Source organism: Lithobates pipiens, unplaced genomic scaffold (genome assembly GCF_037356315.1).
Source record: "Lithobates pipiens isolate NorthernLeopardFrog02 unplaced genomic scaffold, aLitPip1_a1.2 Scaffold_8, whole genome shotgun sequence".
Classification (NCBI taxonomy): Eukaryota; Metazoa; Chordata; class Amphibia; order Anura; family Ranidae; genus Lithobates; species Lithobates pipiens.
The window spans coordinates 455,794,665-455,814,419 of NW_027507903.1; the positions used below are offsets into that span (position 1 = coordinate 455,794,665).

At 44.8% G+C, this 19,755-nt stretch overlaps 1 protein-coding gene across 3 annotated transcripts in view; it reads right to left on the bottom strand.

The window, feature by feature from the left end:
- The window catches only part of PWWP2A (PWWP domain containing 2A), a 63,041-nt gene extending 44,013 nt beyond the window's left edge, over positions 1-19,028 (bottom strand). For 2 of the 3 annotated variants that reach the window (XM_077468434.1, XM_077468433.1), the window contains exon 1: positions 15,088-19,028. In XM_077468434.1, coding sequence (XP_077324560.1) covers positions 15,088-19,013 — 3,926 coding nt within the window. In that variant the 5' untranslated portion in view covers positions 19,014-19,028. Of the gene's footprint in view, positions 1-4,904; positions 4,955-15,087 lie in introns of those variants that run through there. The other variant, XM_077468435.1, reaches the window with a different exon arrangement.
- Between the last annotated feature and the right edge of the window lie 727 nt (positions 19,029-19,755).

Sequence of the window (19,755 nt, forward strand, 5' to 3'; positions counted from 1 at the left end):
ATCGCTGGCTGCAAATTCTAAACTACCAGGATCATGGTTGCAGCTATGATCCCGATATAACCACTTCCCAACAAGGTTGTATGAGATGTGTGTGTGTATGTATATATATATATATATATATATATATATATATATATATATATATATATATATATATATATATATATATATATATATATATATATATATATATAATTTTTTTTTTATAATAGAATGTGGTTAAAGTCCAATTTCTAACTAATGCAGTTTTGTTTAATAACTAGCCAAATGTAGGAATAGTAATGCATCTCTGGCTGCAATATTGTCACTCATCTCGGAAACTGTAACTGCAGAGGCTGACCTGCGATTCAGTGATGTTACTCTTCCAGGCTTCACAATGCTGTGATTTTGCTATGGGGGTACTCGAGCAGGCTTGCTCCCGAGCTGCACTCCTGTGAATGGACATGAACAGAGCACGACTTGTCCATGCTCTCTACTCATCAGCCACGACTGACAGCAGCAGGACACCCCAGGGAGAGCCAATGCTTTCATGGACATCGCTGGATCAAGATGGGGCCCAGGTAAGTATAAGTGGATGTGGAATGCATTAAGCTAAAAAAAAAAAACCTTTACAACCAAGTAACACGGACCATTGGTCGCTACATCAGGGACATTAGCATGATGAACTTTCACATAATAAATTAAAAAAAAAAAAAAACACACAAAGTGGCATGTTATTGAAAAATAAATAGACAAACATTTTTAATCACCTAAGACCTAAGGGGTGCCCAACCTTTTGAAGAGCGAGGGCCACTTAAGAGACTTGGTAAACGGTCATGTGCCACAATGAGTGGAGCGGTGGATGGCATGTCCGTGTCCACTCTGCATTTGGAGAGCAGACACGGACGCAGCCCACGATACTTTTTAGCGTATTGGAGGTAGAATACAAGTCGGTTTATGTCTGCGACTACTTAGGAGGTGAATGGAGGGTTCAATTGGTCGGACTGACCGTGTGAAAGGGGTCCAAGGCTGCTTTCACACTGATGCGCTGCTGTTTAGCCACACCACGTGTGCAACGCAGTGTACCTTTGGCTTTCCTGCAGTTTGCAATAGTTTTCTATTATTATTTGCAGGTTTCGTGCACTTTCAGAAAGATCACCAAACTCGCAGGTAATAATAGAAGTCTACGGCTCAGTGCAGGTAACCCGCAGGTAAACTGCCCTGCACCTGCGGATCAGTTTGAAAGCAGCCCAGTAACCACTGAAGAAAAGATATGCCCATATGTTATTATGCAGGTTTTATATAGCGCCAACAGTTTGCGCAGCGCTTTACAACATGAGGGCAGACATTACAGCTACATTACAATTTGGTACAAGAGGAATCAAGAATACACTGCGATTTTAGTAATAAACTGACCTTTAATAACAGTATTCTTTCTATTCTGTCTCACAGCAGGGAGGTCGCGGGCCACATCAGAGGGCTCCGCAGGCCACATCTGGCCCCCGGGCCACTGGTTGGGCACCCCTGACTTAAGTCCACCACCATGTGTGCTTTTTTAGCAACTCTTCTGGGAGGGAGGGAAGTTTGACTGGAGCAGCGTTTTAACGCCCACCTCTTGGCATAATTTCAATCACAGATTTACATTCTTGTTCTTTGGGAAATCAAATGAAGTACAGCTCCCACTGTACCTTCTGGTTGTTGCAGATATCACAGAACCTAGTGCTAGATAGAGTCATGCCTCTGCCCCCCTCTCCTCCTTTCCATTCACAAAACATATGGCCCCAGGATCTGTTTTATGAATGCCAAGAAGAGAGATGGAGGGGGAAACGCAGCCCGAGCACTAAGGTTTATGAGATCGCAGCACTTACACCTGGGTCAGCCATGAAGTACAGCGGGATCTGCACTTCCTTCAGCATGTAAACTAATTGATATCAAGTGGCAGAAGTATGTCTGTATGATAGTGAGGTCCTCTTGAAGAACTAGAATGCTTGTCTTCCAAAAGCCTGTGAAGGCAATTGTGCCCAGATTTAGCTTTTAAAAAATAAGTAGGGTCGAAGCTCTTTTGGCCTCATTTTCCTTTGAGTCACAGGAATGCACTTAGTTCTGCAATCCTGTGATTTGTAATTAGCTGACAGGTAGCTAAAGTCCACTGTTGGCAAACGTTACTCAGCCGGTCCAGACTCTTTAATGTCGAGATCCACCAAGATGCCCGAGCCAGCCACTCGTGCCCTGTCCACAGCCCAGTGCTGGAGGGGCAGAGTAGAGAGCCGGTGACTGGCAGACACTCACCACTCTTTGTCAGGAACTAATTGTTCCGAGAACGAAGTGATCAGTGGTCTTTTACCCTCACTTCTCAGTCATGGAGGCAGCAGGGGACAAATACAGTATGGGATTAATGCTGCATCTACCTAGGCAAGTTGTGTATGTTTGCTTCTTCTTTTTTAAATCTCAACTTCTCTTAAAGTGATAGTAAACGTTCACTAAAAAAACAAAAAAAAAACCCACACAGACACACGCACCTATAATTACCTGCTCTGTGGAATAGTTTTGTACAGAGCAGCCCAGATCTTCTGGGGTCCCCCATCGGCGCTCCAGGCCCCACTTCTTTATTGCATGCCCACATGGGAAGCAACATAGGGAAGCTGCAGCACAGAAGGTGAGGAAATCGGGAAGTGAAGCGTTATGGCTTCACTTCCCGGTTCCCTACTGCGAATGCTTGAGTAGCGCTGCGCATCTTAACTGGTCCCCGCTATCTCCTGGGACCTGTGTATTTCCCAGGAGGCAGCTGGGGGGGGGGGGGGGGAGAGACAGTAAGGGGCGTGACTCCAGTGGGAGGCTATTCCCGGAAGTGGTGCAAATACCTGTATTATACAGGTATCTGCACCCCCATCTCCACTGAATGGTGCCAAATGTGACCCCGGAGGGTGGGAGGGTTCCAAAAAGCAGAGGTTCCATTCTTGTGTGAACCTCTGCTTTAAAGCGGGTGTAAACCCGCTGAAGTTTTTTTTTTACCTGCAAAAGGAAAAAGGCATAATGAGCTACTAGCTCATTATGAAATACTTACCTTACAATGAGGCCCCGACATCTGGCCCGATCCACACCGAGTGAGCGAACATGTTCCCTCGGCGTGTCTTCTGGGTATCGTGGCTCCAGCGTTGCGAGTGGCCGGAGCCGCGATATCGTCACTCCCGCACATGCGCGTGGGAGATTTCTTTTGGGAGGGTCCGGCGTCTGCCGGACTTTCAGCCGAGAATCCCCTGTGCGCATGTGCCACTGAAGTCAGCGGCGCATTGCGAGGGGAATATCTACTAAACCGTACAGGTTTATGAGATTTTTTTTGCCTAGAGGTAAGCCTTATTATAGGTAAAATAGGTAAAAGTTTAAAAAAATTAAAAAATAATGGACTATACAACCACTTTAAGATTTACGCTGTATTTTCAGGAAATACATCAGTGCAAGTCCTCTTACTAAAGGGACTTTCTTCTGTCCTAAACCCACAGCTATTTCATTATTTAGAGTCAGCCATGGGGCTCTACTACTCTTCAGTGTCCGAGTATTAGGAAAAAAATTCCAACAGATTATGGTTTACAAACCACTGTGAGGAAATGCAAAGCAGGGCTCACTGACCACAAGTGTTTATGGAATTTGCAGCTGAGCATTTTGGATCAGGAACATAAAGGAAAACATAATTAACACATTATATTAGCCTTGACCAAATCTAAAGCTCAGACGTTAAGAGGGCTATTTAAATTACAAATGTGTACCACTGAATGTCAAACTAGATCTTTTATGATGGCTATACATGGATCAAAATTCAGGAAGTCCAGCAGTCTATCGACTGACTTCTCGTGAACTAGCTTGTTGCCATTTATCCCGCTGTCACAATACAATGACACAGCGGGAAGGAGTCCTGCATTTACGGTACCTTGAATGTGTGTATGGGAGAACCTGTTCAGTTTTTTTTTTTTCATTCAGCCAGATGAAAACTGAACCATGTATGTATAGCCAGCTTTACTTTCTCAATCAGCTCATCCCTCAGTTATTGCCTTTCATATTACTTGCCCCTTCCTTTTAGATTTTAAGCACTAACAAGCAGGGTAGTGAATTCTATTGTAATCATCCCCCTTTAGTTTGCAAAGTGCTGTGCAAGTTGTTGGCACTATAGAAATCCTGAATAAGAGGAAAAAGCATTTTCCCATAGTATGCAGACATGTCTCCACTGGAAGTAAAATTTGAAGGGAAAAAAAAAAAAAAGTGAAAAACCATTTAGAAAAAAGTAAAAGCACCTTTGGATTAGTTGGTTAGTTAGGCTCCACATACACAGGCAATTGGCTCAGTAACAATTTTCCAAGGGCTGTATTTTAAAGGAAACAAAAAACGAATGCTGCAATATATTAAAATGTCTGTTAGTACATATTAATCTTCCAAAATTAAAGAACTAGGAGGCAAAACTTTTTTGGGATAGAGTAAAGGAGGGTTATAACCCGGACAGATTTTTTTTTTTTTTTTCTTCCCCCGTCATTTGTGTCCCACTGCGGAGAGTTCCCTTCACTTCCTGTCCTATAGCCAAACAGGAAGTGAGAGGAAATCCCTGCAAATTAAAGGAATCCCTTGGGGTCCCCTGGGTCACAACAACTAGTGTCCCCATTGAAAGATTTCCCCTCTATTACTTTTATGGGGACAACCCAAAACGTGGGCAATTACTTTCACTTTCAATGATAATAGTAAACAGGACAAATAGGGAAGCGGAATCTCCCTAATGGGGGTACAGAAAGCAATAAAAACTGACGGGTATTCAAATCCATCTCTACTCTATCTCAACATCCAATTATCCTGCAAATGTTAAAAGAGAACCTGTATTTTGCTCATTCTCACTAAACTAACAGGCTTGCTGGATAATTTGTTCCTTTGCTGCTCATACTAACCTTTCATTCACTTTGTAGCTGCCTTGTTCACCCATCCTACATGATCTGTGTGAGTTCAAGGTCAGAAGGAGCCTCCCTCCATCCTCAGTCCCCTATAAAATCTGTTAAATTCAGGGTGAAAAAAGTGACAGCATTCAGGCCTGCGATACGCTGCTCTATAAAACAGCAATGCACTGGGGGAGGAAAGAATCATGTGCACTACCTTATACAGGGGGTCCCCTACTTACAAAGATCCGACTTACAAACGGAGGGAGATAACAGGAAGTAAGAGGAAATATACCTCTAGGAAGGGAAAATTCTCTCCTGTAAGAGTTAATATGGGAAAAAGGTGTCTCCACTGATGCTTTATAACCAATCCTTGTTTCCCTAACAGCCCAAAATTTTCAAAATCCAATTATCACTGGGACAGAAAGGGAGGTGAAATCTTCTGTACAGGGGCACAGACAGCTAAACAAATGTTACAGGGGTGATAACCCTTCCCTATGTTATCCAAAAAACTTAAGAAATAGATTTTTTGGCTGGAGCTACACTTAAAAAAAATGTACCTGTTCTGACTTACAAACAGATTTAAACTTAAGAACAAACCTACAGTCCCTATCTTGTTTGTAACCCAGGGACCCCCCTGTACCTGGAAGTACTAGAGAGTTTACTGTTCTGACAGCCAAGCACAGAATAACAGTGAAGAATGCACTTTCCAGCAGACCTATTACTTTTCCCTAGATGGGCAAAGTATAGGTTCATTTTACAGAACTAGAAGCAGGCAAGCTTATCCTTGAAACTACTAGATAAGTCATATAAAAATAGTACAGCACTTACAGTAGGTGTTCTGCAGCTGCTTTTTTTGCCCAGTCCCTCCTTCATCCATTCCACCACAGTGCTGTGTGGCTGTGCAGCAGGCACCATACAAGTGGAGAAGCAAGCTATCATTAGGCAGATCATCCAAATCCTACACCACACACCCCAATGACACCAACCCAATACAGTAATCAGAAGCACCGATTGTGGGAACGTCCTCACAAGCACCAATACTGTTACAAAAAGTGTCCACCATGTGTGGAAATGCTCTGCTACTTCCAATTGGAAACTACGTTAAATTTGTTTTTACTGATTGCTTTGAGATAGTCGAACGTTTAGATCTAGAATGTATATGGATCTGAGTGCAGCAGTATTGTATGGTATGGGCCCATTCACACAGTTTTGCCAATAAGGTTTAGCTGTAGAAAACCAGAACCCAAAATCTGCATCCCTAGTCTGATGTTCACCATATTTTACACTGTATGTATGTAGAGGTTTGTGCAAACCTTTACATACATACAGCCTACATAGAATATATGAGCTACTGCCAGGCTAGGGGGAAATGTAAACAATGTGTAGGCAGCGGCGGTGGTGCACAGGCACAGAACTTCAACCTTCAGGTCATTCTGAGTGACTGAAGGCCAGTTATTCTGCATGTGTGCGTTGCTGCTGCCTGGTGAATGACTCATTCCCAATCACTCAAGGCTAGATGTAAACATCAACAGTCCAGATTCCCATTTACATCTCAACTCATACAAAGCATAAGCGCATGTATCTCTGTATGAGCGAATTTGCAGTACGGACCACTTTTTACACAGGATCTTGCTGCACGCGAATGAGGCCTCAGATGATCAAAATTTCAAAACATCCCTTAGATAAAATAGCTCTTATCAATACCATGTCATCGATATTGATTTAAAAGCATGGAAAGAAGAAGCTGCGCTGCTTTAAGGTTAAATCCAAACAATTGCTTGTAGGTAACAGAATGTGATGAAATGACAGTTCAATCCTGATCCAAACAAACACCAAAGTGAGCTCGATCAACAAATTGCACCACCACCTTAAGAAAAACTTGCTTACCAGCTGGCAAGCAAAACCAGGTAGATGGCTTTAGCCCAGCCAAGGCCTTTGCCTGTATGGAAGATCATCTGGCAGGCTTTGATTGGATGGCTGCATAAATTCTCCAAACGCTCCTGGCACCGTACGACTAAGACTTAAATGCTCAGTGCCTCAGCCATGCATAAGGAGAGAAGTCCAACCATAGCATAAACCTCACGTGTGGTTTGAGCACCGCTTTGCTATGCGGGCGCTACTCACGTATGCGTTCGCTTCTGCACGCAAGCTTGGCGGGACAGGGCGCATTTAAAACATTTTTTTTTCTCATTTTAACGTTTTATTTTTTCACGGTTCTTTAAAAAAATAAATAAAAAAATTGTTACTTTTATTCCTATGTAAAATGTAAATGTAAATGTCCCTTGTAATAGAAAAAAGCATGACAGGTCCTCTTAAATATGAGATCTGCGAGGTCAGAGAGACCTCACATCTCATATTTACACTAAAATGCAAAAAAAAAAAAAAATTGTCATTTGAAAAAAATAAAATAAATAAAATGTCCCTCTAAGAGCTATGGGCAATGACTTGGAGACAGGTAGGAGCGCTATCTTCCTCTCACTTGTCTCCATGTCAGGCCAGGGACAGGTCCGAATCGCCGTTACGGACCTGGCTCCTAACTTTTTTAGCTGGCTCCTAGATTCCAAGCAAATTTGTCAAGCCCTGTCTTAATAAGCTGCTGCTCATTGGACTTTTTAATTATTTGATATATGTATTTAATACATTTTTTACTAAGCACGTTTTTTCCCCCCTTTATCGATTTAAAGCAGCTGTGCAATGTAAAGAAAAACATGAGGCCTGACGCTGAGAACCGCTGCTGTAGACCAGAGGAAAAGCGCTACAGAAAGGGGTATATTTCCATCAGTTGTCACTGGAACAATTGTTCCCCATCAGAGATTTCCCATCTATTTCTTTTCTAGTAATACCTCAAATTTTTAGATTTACCCTCAGGTTCACCTTCTGGTGACAGTGGCAAATCTCGCTATTGGAGGCATAACCAACAATAAAAACCTGACAGATGTTATAACTCCTCGACACTATATTTAGGGTGAAACATGAAACATGGTTGCATTCCTCAACCCCCACATACCTGAATTATGGGGATTTCATCCCTGTAGCATCCTTAGCTGTGTGTTGCTCTGCCCACACAGCTGTCATCCATTTACAGGGATCTGTGAATGGGAACATTGTAGAGGAACTCGTAGAATGTGCCAGCACAAGTGTGGTAACATCACTGCACTTGAAATCCATTGCTTACTTCCTCCAGCCACATAACAGCTCTGTACAGACCTGGGGTTGGGATGTAAACCATGCAGAAGCGTGTACATCGTACCTGCAATGCATTGATCGCAGTTGCAATGCTCTGTAGGCTTTAATAGGAAAAAAAAAAAAAAAAAGTACAGCTGCTGGCCTGTCAAGTGCCTGACCCCACAATGTACACCCAGAAGGGGGGAGAGAAATGTGCGACGCCAGGCGATTGGCAAGCCAGCTACTGTCACACTTCAGGTCACCTTATAGCCCTTGATACACCTGCTGAAGCATCATGTATGTAAGCTTGCACACTCTTCTAGTCAAGACTCCTACATAAACTCAATTGTGACTGGTTCTCTTTCAAAAAAATTCCACCACAGAAGTTTCTATGTTGGGTGTAATTTGGTGTACTGAAATACACAGCCGAGTTAGGGCAGATACACATTTGTAAATATGGTTTAAAGCGGAGCTCCAACCAAAAGGGGAAGCACCGCTTGTCTGCCTCCTCTCCCCTCTGCTGCCACATTTGGCACCTTTTTTTGGTGGGGGGGGGGGGGGGGGGGGGGCAGGTATCTGGTTTTGACAGAAGTTCGGACCTCCCCCTCCTCCTCCTCCTTCCCTTGCAGCCAGCCAAGAGAGCGAAGCGCACTTTGTGCATGTGCAGTAGGGAACTGGCTGTGAAGCTGCAAGACTTCACTCCTGGTTTCCCTCAGTGGCGGTAGTAGCACCCGATCGAAAAGTCGGCACGGAGGAAGACATTGCTGGATTCCTGGACAGGCAAGTGTCCCAATATTAAAAATCAGCAGCTACAGTAGTTGTAGATGCTGACTTAAGCCTGGAGCTGCTCTTTAATAAGGCTTTGAGCATAAATGAACAAGGCAAGGATCTTACTTACCTTGCATGTTTGAGATGACATACCCTGACCTGGTCCTAAAATATTCCTACTCACACACCCTGCACTAGTTAAGCTGGCCATACACCTATAGAATATCTGCAGATTTTCTATGGTTAGATGGAAAAAGTGCAACAGATTTCTTCATGTATGCTAAACTGTGTGGATGGATGAATCCCCCACTGGACCAAGCTTCAGTATCTTGCTAGTCGGCCCGCTGGCTCTCAACCTAAACAATGCCTGCAACCAACCAGAATGTTCAAGTATTGTGAGAGCCAGTGGGGCCGACTAGCAAGATATGGAAGAAGCTTGGGCCACACAGTTCAGCATAGATGGAGGAATCTGTTCCACTTTTTCCATCTGACCATAGAAAATCTGCAGATAATCTATAGTTGTATGGCCAGTCTTACAAAGTACTCCTGCTAACTTTCCAAGCAATAAGAGCAAATCGGCAAAAATCACAGCAGCACCTGTGTAAAAAGGCACAATTGCCCCTTATCGGTTTTAATTTTAAAGAGAACCAAATATTTGCTGAAGTCCTAATGTAATTGGTTTCACAGCACTGTGTCCTGTATGCTGAACTGCAGGTCTCTGGCCTAAATGAGCAGAAGATGCTTCTCTTGAAACACTGGAGATTCAGCCATTCCCTTCACAGTACAATTGCTGAATCTCATTTTTTTATCTTAATGCATAGAATGCATTAAAGAGTTTGTAAAGGTAAAAGTTTTTTCACCTTAATGCATTAAAGGTGAAAAAACAACCGACAATGCCGTCGTCCCCCCCGTCTTACTTACCTGATCCCTCTAAAGTCCCACGCTCACCCCTGACATCCTCTTCGCCGCTCACCCTGGCCGTTGATTGGCTAGAGTGGATGGATTGAAAGCGGCGCAGCCATTGACTCGCACTGCTGTCAATCACATCCAATGACGCTGCGTGCCGGGGGGCGGGGCGGAGTGATACAGCGAGCGGCTACAGCCACTAGCTGTATCACGGGAGTGGGCCCGCAAGTACGCCACACCATGCGTGGGAGCTCGCATGAAGTTGTGGAGTCCTTGCGGGAGGGAGCCGAGACAGCCGCCGAGGGACCCCAGAAGAGGATGTTCGGGGCCACTCTGTGCAAAACGATCTGCACAGCGGTGCAATGTTTTTTTATTAAAAAAAAAATAAAAAAAAATTGCCTTTAGTGATCCTTTAAGATAAAAAAAAAAAAAAAAGTTCTGCCTTTACAACTCCTTTAAACAGAACTGGTCGCCCTCAGGCGATAGAGGAAAGATCTGAATATTTAACTATTTCTTGCCAGCAGCAAATTGGAGCAGAACAAGCATATCTTTGGGCAGCTTTAGGCCTCATTCACATGGCTGTAAACAAAAAAAACAAAACACAGTTACAACTGTTTTATAGGCCAAGTTCACCTTTTACACAAACAGATAAATGCACATCTTTTTGCAGGTAAAGAAATGTGTATTTATTTTATTTTTTTTCCCCTGGAGGCCTGTAAGGCAATGCAACCACGATCAGCAGACCAAGTACACTGTCTGCCTGTACCGCCAATGTGGGCAGTTACTGAATGGCATAAATACTCAATGGACTACAAGAGCATTCACCAGCGCCCTCCCAGTTCATTAACTAAAAGCCCTCAGCTGGGAAGGATGACAGTACTTTTAGTTCATTCATTCGAGAAACTGAATGGTGTGGCCATGTGCACAGAGCCATGCACAGCAGTGCTGTTTTGTTTTGTTTTTTTAATTGGGAGGGGAAGGTGGGGGCTTAAGAGGCTGCAGGAGCTGAACAGGTTACATACGCCACCCTAAATATAGGGTGGAACATGTTCCAAAAGTGAACTCATCCTTTAAATTTACAGATCTAAATGCAGCTTCATTATTTTCAATGGAGACAGACACAGGTGCGTAAAACATGCACTGCATTTAGATTTGTAACCAAAAATCTACATCTGAGGACATGCGTATACATTTATAGCGCTGACAAAAAAAAAAAAAAAAAAGAGAACAATTTTATTCATTAAAAAACTGCAATCTTTTTACTGATCGTTACACAAGAACGTTTGTTCCTTGTTTTAAGGATCAGTAACGTTTTTACAGCTGTGTTACAGCCATGCGAATGAGGCTTTAAAGCAGCACCAGCATACGCTAGGTCTAGTAAACCGTTTAAAGGTAAAAATGTCCCATTTCACATTGGGGCAGGAGGTGCGTTGGCGGTAAAACGCCGCTATTTTTTGCAGTGCTTTACTGTGAGATTTGTGGTGCTATTCGGCCGCTAGCGGGGCGGTTTTACCCCCCACTAGCAGTCGAGAGAGTTAAAAGCCACCGCAAAGCAACTTTGCAGAGGCACTTTGCCGGCGGTATAGCCGCGTTGCCCCATTGATTTCAATGGGAAGGAGCCGTATACACACCGCTCCAAAGATGCTGCTAGCAGGACTTTTTTTTTTTACAGTCCTGCTAGCGCACCACTACAGTGTGAAAGCCCTTGGGGGCTTTCACATTGGAGACAAAAAGGCAGTTTCGGGGCATTTTGCAGGTGCTCTTTTTAGCGCTGTACCCCTAGTGTGAAAGGGGTCTTACGGTTATACACTGACTGTACAAACGTCCTTTAGACTTACAAACAATAATGAGAGTCCATGCAATTGGCTACAAAAAAGGGAGGTTTGCCCTTCCATTATAGTTTTGGTAAATGCTGAAGCTCATTTCCCTTGCAGGGAGGCTCTCAAGGGTTAAAGTGATAATGAAGGGTACATTTTTTTTATTAAAATAAAAAGAAGATATACTTACCTACTCTGCTCGGTGCAATATTGTTCTACAGTCTCTTACCTTTTTTTCAGCCCCCCGCCCCACCGATGCCATCTACTCCTCCTTCCGGTGCCCCCTCAGCAAGCCTGGTGCTAAGGGGGTAGCCATGGGAGCGACCGCCTGAGATGGGCTGTGTACATATACAGACATAAACAGCACCAGTAAGCCATGTCCCTGCTCCCTCCTTGCAGTAGTTTAACTGACAGAAACAGGAGTCTATGGCTCCCGCTGTTATTAGCGTTCCCTGTGAAAGCACAAAGCGAGGAGAGTGTGGTATGCAGCTGGAACAACGCTGGATCTGTGACTTCGTCGGGCAATTGTTTAGAGATGGGGGTAGGTAGATTAGGTAGTGGGGAGTAAGGATGGGCTCAGGCCTTCGCATGCTCCACATGCAGAGCCCGCCAGGAAGTCGGCACAGCGCTAATCACACGCAGTGAGACACTGCCCTGATGCAGAGATCGAGGAAATGTCTCACTGCCTGTGATTAGCGCAGCGCTGCACCGACTTCCTGGCGGGCTCTGCACGTGGAGTATGCGAACACGCCTGATCTCATCCTTAGTGGGGAGTTTTTCTACCCCAATGCAGATAATACATTAGGCCTCATGCACACAGGGTATTTGCTCACCTCTCCTAGACGCCTTTCCTTCTGGCAGTGGCATTTTGGCAGAAAAAAAACAAAAATAAAATGACGCTCGTAAATGAGCCTGAATGCGTTATGGTGCGGCAAGCGCTTGAACATTAATTCATTTCAGTGACCAAAATAATTATAGCTGCTGAACTGAATTAACGCTCAAATGCTTGACAAGCCTAGCATTTACACACATCAAGCAGTTTTTCCTACTGCTAAACACCTAGGTGTGCATGAATACATAGGCCAAAATTCAGGGGGGTTTACAGCCAGAAGAACTATGTGGTTCTAAATGCAGGGTAAAATAAGTAGTTTTAAACTCAAAATGATTTAAGTAGTCCTTTATGCTTGAGGCATCAGTAAAAAAGGACTTTACCTGATCCCTTGCTACAACAGCATACAGAGCTCAACAGACTGTATGGTCACTCAAAGTGGAACTATAGGCAAAACTTTTTATTTCAGCTTTGATAGAGCAAGGGAGGGGTTATAACCATCATGTTTTTTTTTTGTTTTATCTGTGTGCCATTGTGGAAATTTCCCTTCACTTCCTGTCCCATAACCAAACAGGAACGGAGAGAAAAATTAGGGGAATTTCTTGGGGACCCTCCGGTCACCAGAACAAGTGTCCCCATTGGAATATTTCCCCTTTGTTACTTTTCTGGGGACAACCCAAAATTTGGGCTTTTCTTTTACTTTCAATGATAATGGTAAACAGGACAAAGAGGGGGTTAATCCCCCTAATGGGGATACAGACAGAAATAAAACCTGAAAAGGTGTTCTAATCCATCTAAAAATTCTGTCCAAAATGAAAGGCAAAAATTTTCAGTCATACTTTAAGTAAAAGAGAAGTGGTCCACAGAGGTAGTTTGCAAACTTAGGAAGGCCATACATTATACAATTTTCTTTCCTTCAACCATGGGCTGAAGGAAAGAACATTGCTCCATTTACCCCCCCCCCCCCCCCTCAATCAACACAATCAGGGCCCATTAACACTAGGAACTGCATGTTAATCACACAGGACCAATGTGCAGTTCCTATGCAATTCACATGCAGTGCCATTTCAGCCCCATTCATTTTGAATGGGCTGAAATGACACCACACCAAAAGTAGTGCATGCATTACATTCTGGTGCGGGCAAAAGCATTACATTTGTGACCTGCATTTGGGGTGCCGTCTTTGCACTGACCCCCTTCGCAAGAGCAGTGCATTTCGAATGCCATGTGGGAAGCCGCACAGGAACACAGCTTTCCCGCACTGCATTCTAGTGTGAACGGGCTTTTAGAGTTGATGGGGGACTCCCTCTTGCAGAGCAACTGTATTCAGACATAGGCAGGTTTCCTAGTTGTCAGAATACAATGATCACTGCTTGCAGCTGTGGCCGCCGGCTGCGATTGGAAAAAAATAAAAAATAAAATAAACCCCCAACAGGCTGGTTGCACTGAAGTCACTCCATAGATTGACTTTAGTACAACCAGCCTGCCCATACACGATTTGAAAGGAACTGGCCCACTTAAGTTTGCACTAGCAGCAGCCCGTGGGTATGTGGCATCACCGCACTGCATGCATTGTACATGGCAGATGCTTAGTGGCCAAATTCACTTGAATGGGTCATGGTCAGTGGCAGCACTGCCCTTGAACGCAATAGGGGGACAGCCTGGTGTACTTTTTTCAGCGCACACACACACACACACACACACACACAAAATAGCAAGGCAGCGGTGTAACACGGGCACATAGGAGACAAGTCATTTTGACTGGTCTTGCAGAGGAAATGCACTGGAATAGCTGGCCAATGCCGCCCCACTATACCAGGTGAGAACAAGCCTTTAATATGTATTATTAGTCACACAAACTAATTTGTTAATGGGTAACCTCACCCTTGTTACAAACAGTGACTTTATTTACCATGTCTGTACACATATTTGCAGAATCATTCCCTGCAAATAACGAACACAAACTTTGCTGAAAAAAAAAAACCTTAGTAAACTTTCGTACACTGTACTATTTTTGGACAGCAAGCAAAACGTTTTAATTACATTTATTAACACCCCCTCGGGGCTCTGTACAGTGCAGTAGGCCACAGCAGCAAAAGGTAAAGGATAAGTTCTCATCATTTTTAAAGTAGACTTACAGTCTAAAAATTACACACTTGCGCCCACTGCAACCCATTCTTCACTGCTGCTTGAAAAAGGTTTTTCAGTTTACATTTTGTTTTCTCTTCTAAATTTCAGCCCATCGCCCTCACCGCCATTCTCATCCAGGTGAGAATGGCATGTCCCTGTGCCAACAGTTTCCTGGGATATTCTAGTTATATTGTAAGAGGCACACAGAGTACGTAGAAGTGCGCATGTCATTGGGTGCCATCTGCCTGAATCTGGAAAAAAGACAGACAGCTCCCAATGACTAGAGAGCCAAACGCACAAGGGGACCCAGGTCACCTGAACAGCAAATTGCAGTGCGACTATGCTGGATTCAACAGGTGATTATGTGACCTGAGGACAACGGTGCACAAAAAAAAAAAAAAAAAAAAAAAAAAAAAAAAAAAAAAAGAAGAAGTAGGAAAAGGTTAAAAAAAATAAAAATAAAATCAATGAACACAACAGAGGAAGAGTGGGAGAATGAAGTTCCTCTTCAAATTGCCCAAATAAATAAATATATATTTTTTGTTAAACCTAAAAGCAAGCTTCCAGATACCTTTCATACCTTTTAGACAGATCCATTAGAACCCCTGAGAAGATTCTGTCTCCATGGCGGAAGGAAACCACCAACGCGTCCTGAATGATGTGATCAAGCGTAACCTGAACTTCTGAACCAGGTGAGAGATCAGCAATGCCACCAACTGCAACAGTTTGCTCTGGTACAGCAAGAGGACTTTCGCATTGATCATGATTGTCCGAACATGCCTCCATGACAGGATCAATGAGGGAAAGCTTGGACTCCTCCAGACACCATTCACTACAGTCATTTAACTGTGCAGCATCAGAAGCAATCCTAGATACCCGCTGGTGGTCTAATTCTGGGTTGGAATCTATTTTATCTACAGATTTAAATTCTTGGTTAGTGTTCCTAGAAAGCAGGTCACATTCAACATCACCAGCAATGGACCTTTTTTCTGTGCATTTTAAATTAGGTTCTATACTAGGCTCAGTATCAAAATGAATGCAGTTAGGGTCCAGTTCATTTTCCAAAGATTTTAGTTGTGTGGTGACTGCACTGTCTGCTTGTGTCTCTGTTTCCACAAGAGCCACTTTACTAGACATCTGAATGTTCCCGGGTTCCAAAACAGACTTTACTTTGGAGACCACATGCAGGGAGGTCTCCTCTGATTTTAATTCTGTTCTATGGGATACTATATGAAAACCACTACTTAAGTCCTCTTTATTTGGCCCTTCCTCCAACGTCTTTAGGACTGGTTGTAAGAAAAGCTTTACTTCCACCCCAAGTTCAGTACATTGTTCAGTTACAGGATGCACTCCTTGGTTAATTTCAGCAACACCTAAAGCAAGTACTTTTTCCTCTACAGAAACAGTGCTTAGTTCATGCTGTATTTTCTTATGTAATGGTTCAGGCACACACTCCATCTTGGCCTCAAAAAGATCAAGGCCTGCATTACATACTGTCTCTACAGTCTTGGCAACTGCTTTGCTATCTATAATTTCAGGAACAGAGTCTGACAAATGAGTTACTGATCCAGGGACAACGCATTCTATGGAGGGATTTTGCATCAGATGCAATACCATTTCAGGCTCAGAGCTGACCACAGTGGAAAAAGGCTCTGAATCATGAAGTGGTAACTCGGAGATGGGTTCCTGTATCTCATGAGAGTCCTCTGTAAGTGACACAACCTCAGGGACAGATGTGTGCATCACTTCCAAGGCAGGCTCTTGAACCTGACATACAACCTTGTAAGCTGGCTCATGTTCAAGAACAAACTCCATAGGTCCGGAATCCACCTGCAATACCACCTCCGATATTGGTCCGTGTGTGTCCATAGCTTCTACGGAGGAAACTACCTGTTCTAACACTGACTCGGCAGCTGGAACCAAGACTGACTTCATAGGGGCAGAATCCTCTATACACTGTACCTCCAGTGGTGAGCTCTCCTGTGCATCCTTGACTTCAAGTCCAGATTCTTGAAGAAAATTTTCCAACATGGATGGCTGCTGGAATTTTGAATCTACCCCTCGCTTTATTTGGGCATCTGCAAACACCAGGTCAGATGGGGTGAGGGGTTGAGGCAATGAAGAAGATCTCGGTTCCTCTAGACGAGGGGTAGGGGAAGATGTATTGCTTGGCTCCACAAGATCAGGTGTAGGAGAAGGTGTAGACCTTGGTTCCGCTAGATCAGGTGTAGGAGAATCTGTAGACCTAGGTTCCGCTAGATCAGGTGTAGGGGAAGATGTATTGCTTGGCTCCACTAGATCAGGTGTAGAAGCTGTAGACCTTGGTTCCGCTAGATCAGGTGTAGGAGAAGCTGGAGATCTTGGTTCCGCTAAATCAGATGTAGGAGAAGCTGTAGATCTTGGTTCCGCTAACTCAGGGGTAGGAGAGGTTGGAAATCTTGGATCCGCTAGATCAGGGGTAGGAGAGGCTGGAGATCTTGGAGCTGCTAGATCAGGGGTAGGAGAGGCTGGAGATCTTGGAGCTGCTAGATCAGATGTAGGAAAAGCTGTAGACCTTAGTTCCACTAGATCAGGGGTAGGAGAGGCTGTAGACCTTGGTTCCGCTAGATCAGGTGTAGGAGAAGCTATAGACCTTGGATCCGCTAGATCAGGTGTAGGAGAAGCTATAGACCTTGGATCCGCTAGATCAGGTGTAGGAGAAGCTATAGACCTTGGATCCGCTAGATCAGGTGTAGGAGAAGCTATAGACCTTGGATCCGCTAGATCAGGTGTAGGAGAAGCTATAGACCTTGGATCCGCTAGATCAGGTGTAGGAGAAGCTGTAGACCTTGGATCCGCTAGATCAGGGATAGGAGAAGCTGTAGACCTTGGATCCGCTAGATCAGGGGTAGGAGAAGCTGTAGACCTTGGATCCGCTAGATCAGGGGTAGGAGAAGCTGTAGACCTTGGATCCGCTAGATCAGGGGTAGGAGAGGCTGGAGATCTTGGATCCGCTAGATCAGGGGTAGGAAAGGCTGTAGACCTTGGTTCCACTAGATCAGGTGTAGGAAAAGCTGTAGACCTTGGTTCCACTAGCTCAGGGGTAAGAAAGGCTGTAGACCTTGGTTCTGCTAGATCAGGGGTAGGAGAGGCTGTGGATCTTGGTTCTGCTAGATCAGGGGTAGGAGAGGCTACAGATATTGTTTCTTTTAGATCAAGGGTAGAAGATGCTGTAGATCTTGCTTCTACTAGATCAGGGGTAAGAGAGGATGTAGACCTTGGTTCCGCTAGAACAGGGGTAGGAAGGGCTGTGGATCTTGGTTCTGCTAGATCAGGGGTAAATATTGGTTCTTTTAGATCAAGGGTAGAAAAGGCTGTAGATCTTGCTTCCACTAGATTAGGGGTAAGAGAGGCTGAAGATCTTGGTTCTTTTAGATCAGGAATAGGTGATAACATAAATATTGGTTCCTCTAGGTCAGGGGTAGGAGAGGATGAAGTTCTCTGTTCCTCTAGAAAAGTGGTAGGAGACAATGCAAGTCTTGGTTCCTCAAGATCAGGCATAGGAAATGGAGCAGATCTCGGTTCCTCAAGATTAAGGGTAGGAGACAAAGTAGGTATTGGTTCCTCAAGGTTAAGGGTAGGGGACAACATAGATCCAGGGGTGGGAGAAGATGCAGATCTTGGTTCCTCTAGCACAGGGGTGGGGAACAATGCACATCTCAGTTCCTCTAGAACTGGGGTAGGCTGCGATGGTGAAGGCCTCTGGCTTCTTGGCTCTGGAGGGTTCCCTCCCTCCAGTAAGACTATCTCACCATCTGCTTCCATGTGCAGCTCCGGGAAGGATGGGTCGTTGGCGGGTTGGCCACTGAAACCTGGTGCAGAAGGGCACCCCTCATCCATTGGCTCTTCCATCATGGGTTGGAGAGGTGACAATGTAGATCTTGTCTCCTCTAGTTCTGAGGGAACCAGCAAGGGTGTAGATGTGGGTTCCTCTATATTGAGGGGATGCACCACCTCAGCAGAGGTCATCTCCCCACCAGCTTCCAATAAGGCAGGGTCTACAGATGTTGGAGCTCCATGACAGGGGGCTGAGGGCCAGTCCTCCCCCAATTGCATAGGTTCCTCTTGCTCCTGAGTGGAGAGGAGGGCAGACTCCCCCATTCTGCAGTCTCCAGTGTCCATCTCTGAGGGCTCCACAGCAGCCAGGCCACCCAGATCTGGTGGCCATGGTGAGGCTCCCTGTGCCCGGTCAGGCCCAGCACACGCCTCCGCCTCCTCCTCCCCAGGCTGCCGCAGCCCCTCTCCGCCGTGTCCGGTTTCGCTCCCGTCAAGCGGACAAGGCTCATTCTCAGGACCGAGCTTCTCTGGGACACCGCCGAGCTCCGACGACCTCTCCTCGCCAGGAATCGGCTCGCTGTCCGGCTCGGCTTCACCTCCTCCCTCCCCCGAGCCAGGCGTACCAGCCGCGGCCGCCATTTTCTCGTTCGCGTATCGATCCTCGGCCTCCTCGTCCTGGGAGACTGCCATAGCGCCCGCCCTCGGCAAATCGACAGATGCCTCCGATTAGACCCAGCCGACGTCTGTCAAAAGCGAGTCGGCTCTTCATTGGCTGAAGAGCGCCACGCCCGCCCCCGATTGCCTTTCCCAAGGTAAAAAGAAAGCTGGCATCTGATTGGGTGTCGGCGGAGTCAGTCTTAGGCGAGAACGAGTGTCAGTCAAAAGCAATCCATAAGGCCATTGGTCGGAGGAGAAATCAATCAAGTGCATTCTCTTTTGGTCTTGTTGCTAGGCAACAAGTCAGCCACTGCCAGCGGTAATGCAGCAGATGGAAGTAGCGTGGCCTTGGTGTTTTTATAAGGCAATGTCAGATCATTAATAAAAATAATATGTGGCTAGTAACACTTCAGGTTTATGTTCTGTTTGGACATGTTCACATATATAAAGACAACTTCCAATTTTGCAATGTAAACCAATAAAGTGTATCTTAACCCTAAACAAAAATATAATATATTGCAGATTATTAGTCTTTAGATGTGGTGGCTGCATTCCTTTTAATTTTTTCCTTTATTATGACCTGGTAATTCTGCCGCTAACACACTTCATTCTAGGGACGATCCTTGGGTCACAGACGCCTGGGTGCAGAAATATTTCTGGTGCCCCCACATGGGCGTGGCCATCTTACTAACTTCTCCCCTTTACAAATGTTTCTATGGCAACGAGTCCCGCTATAAGTAGATGATCACTGCATGGTGCATTAAATTCGGTGTTA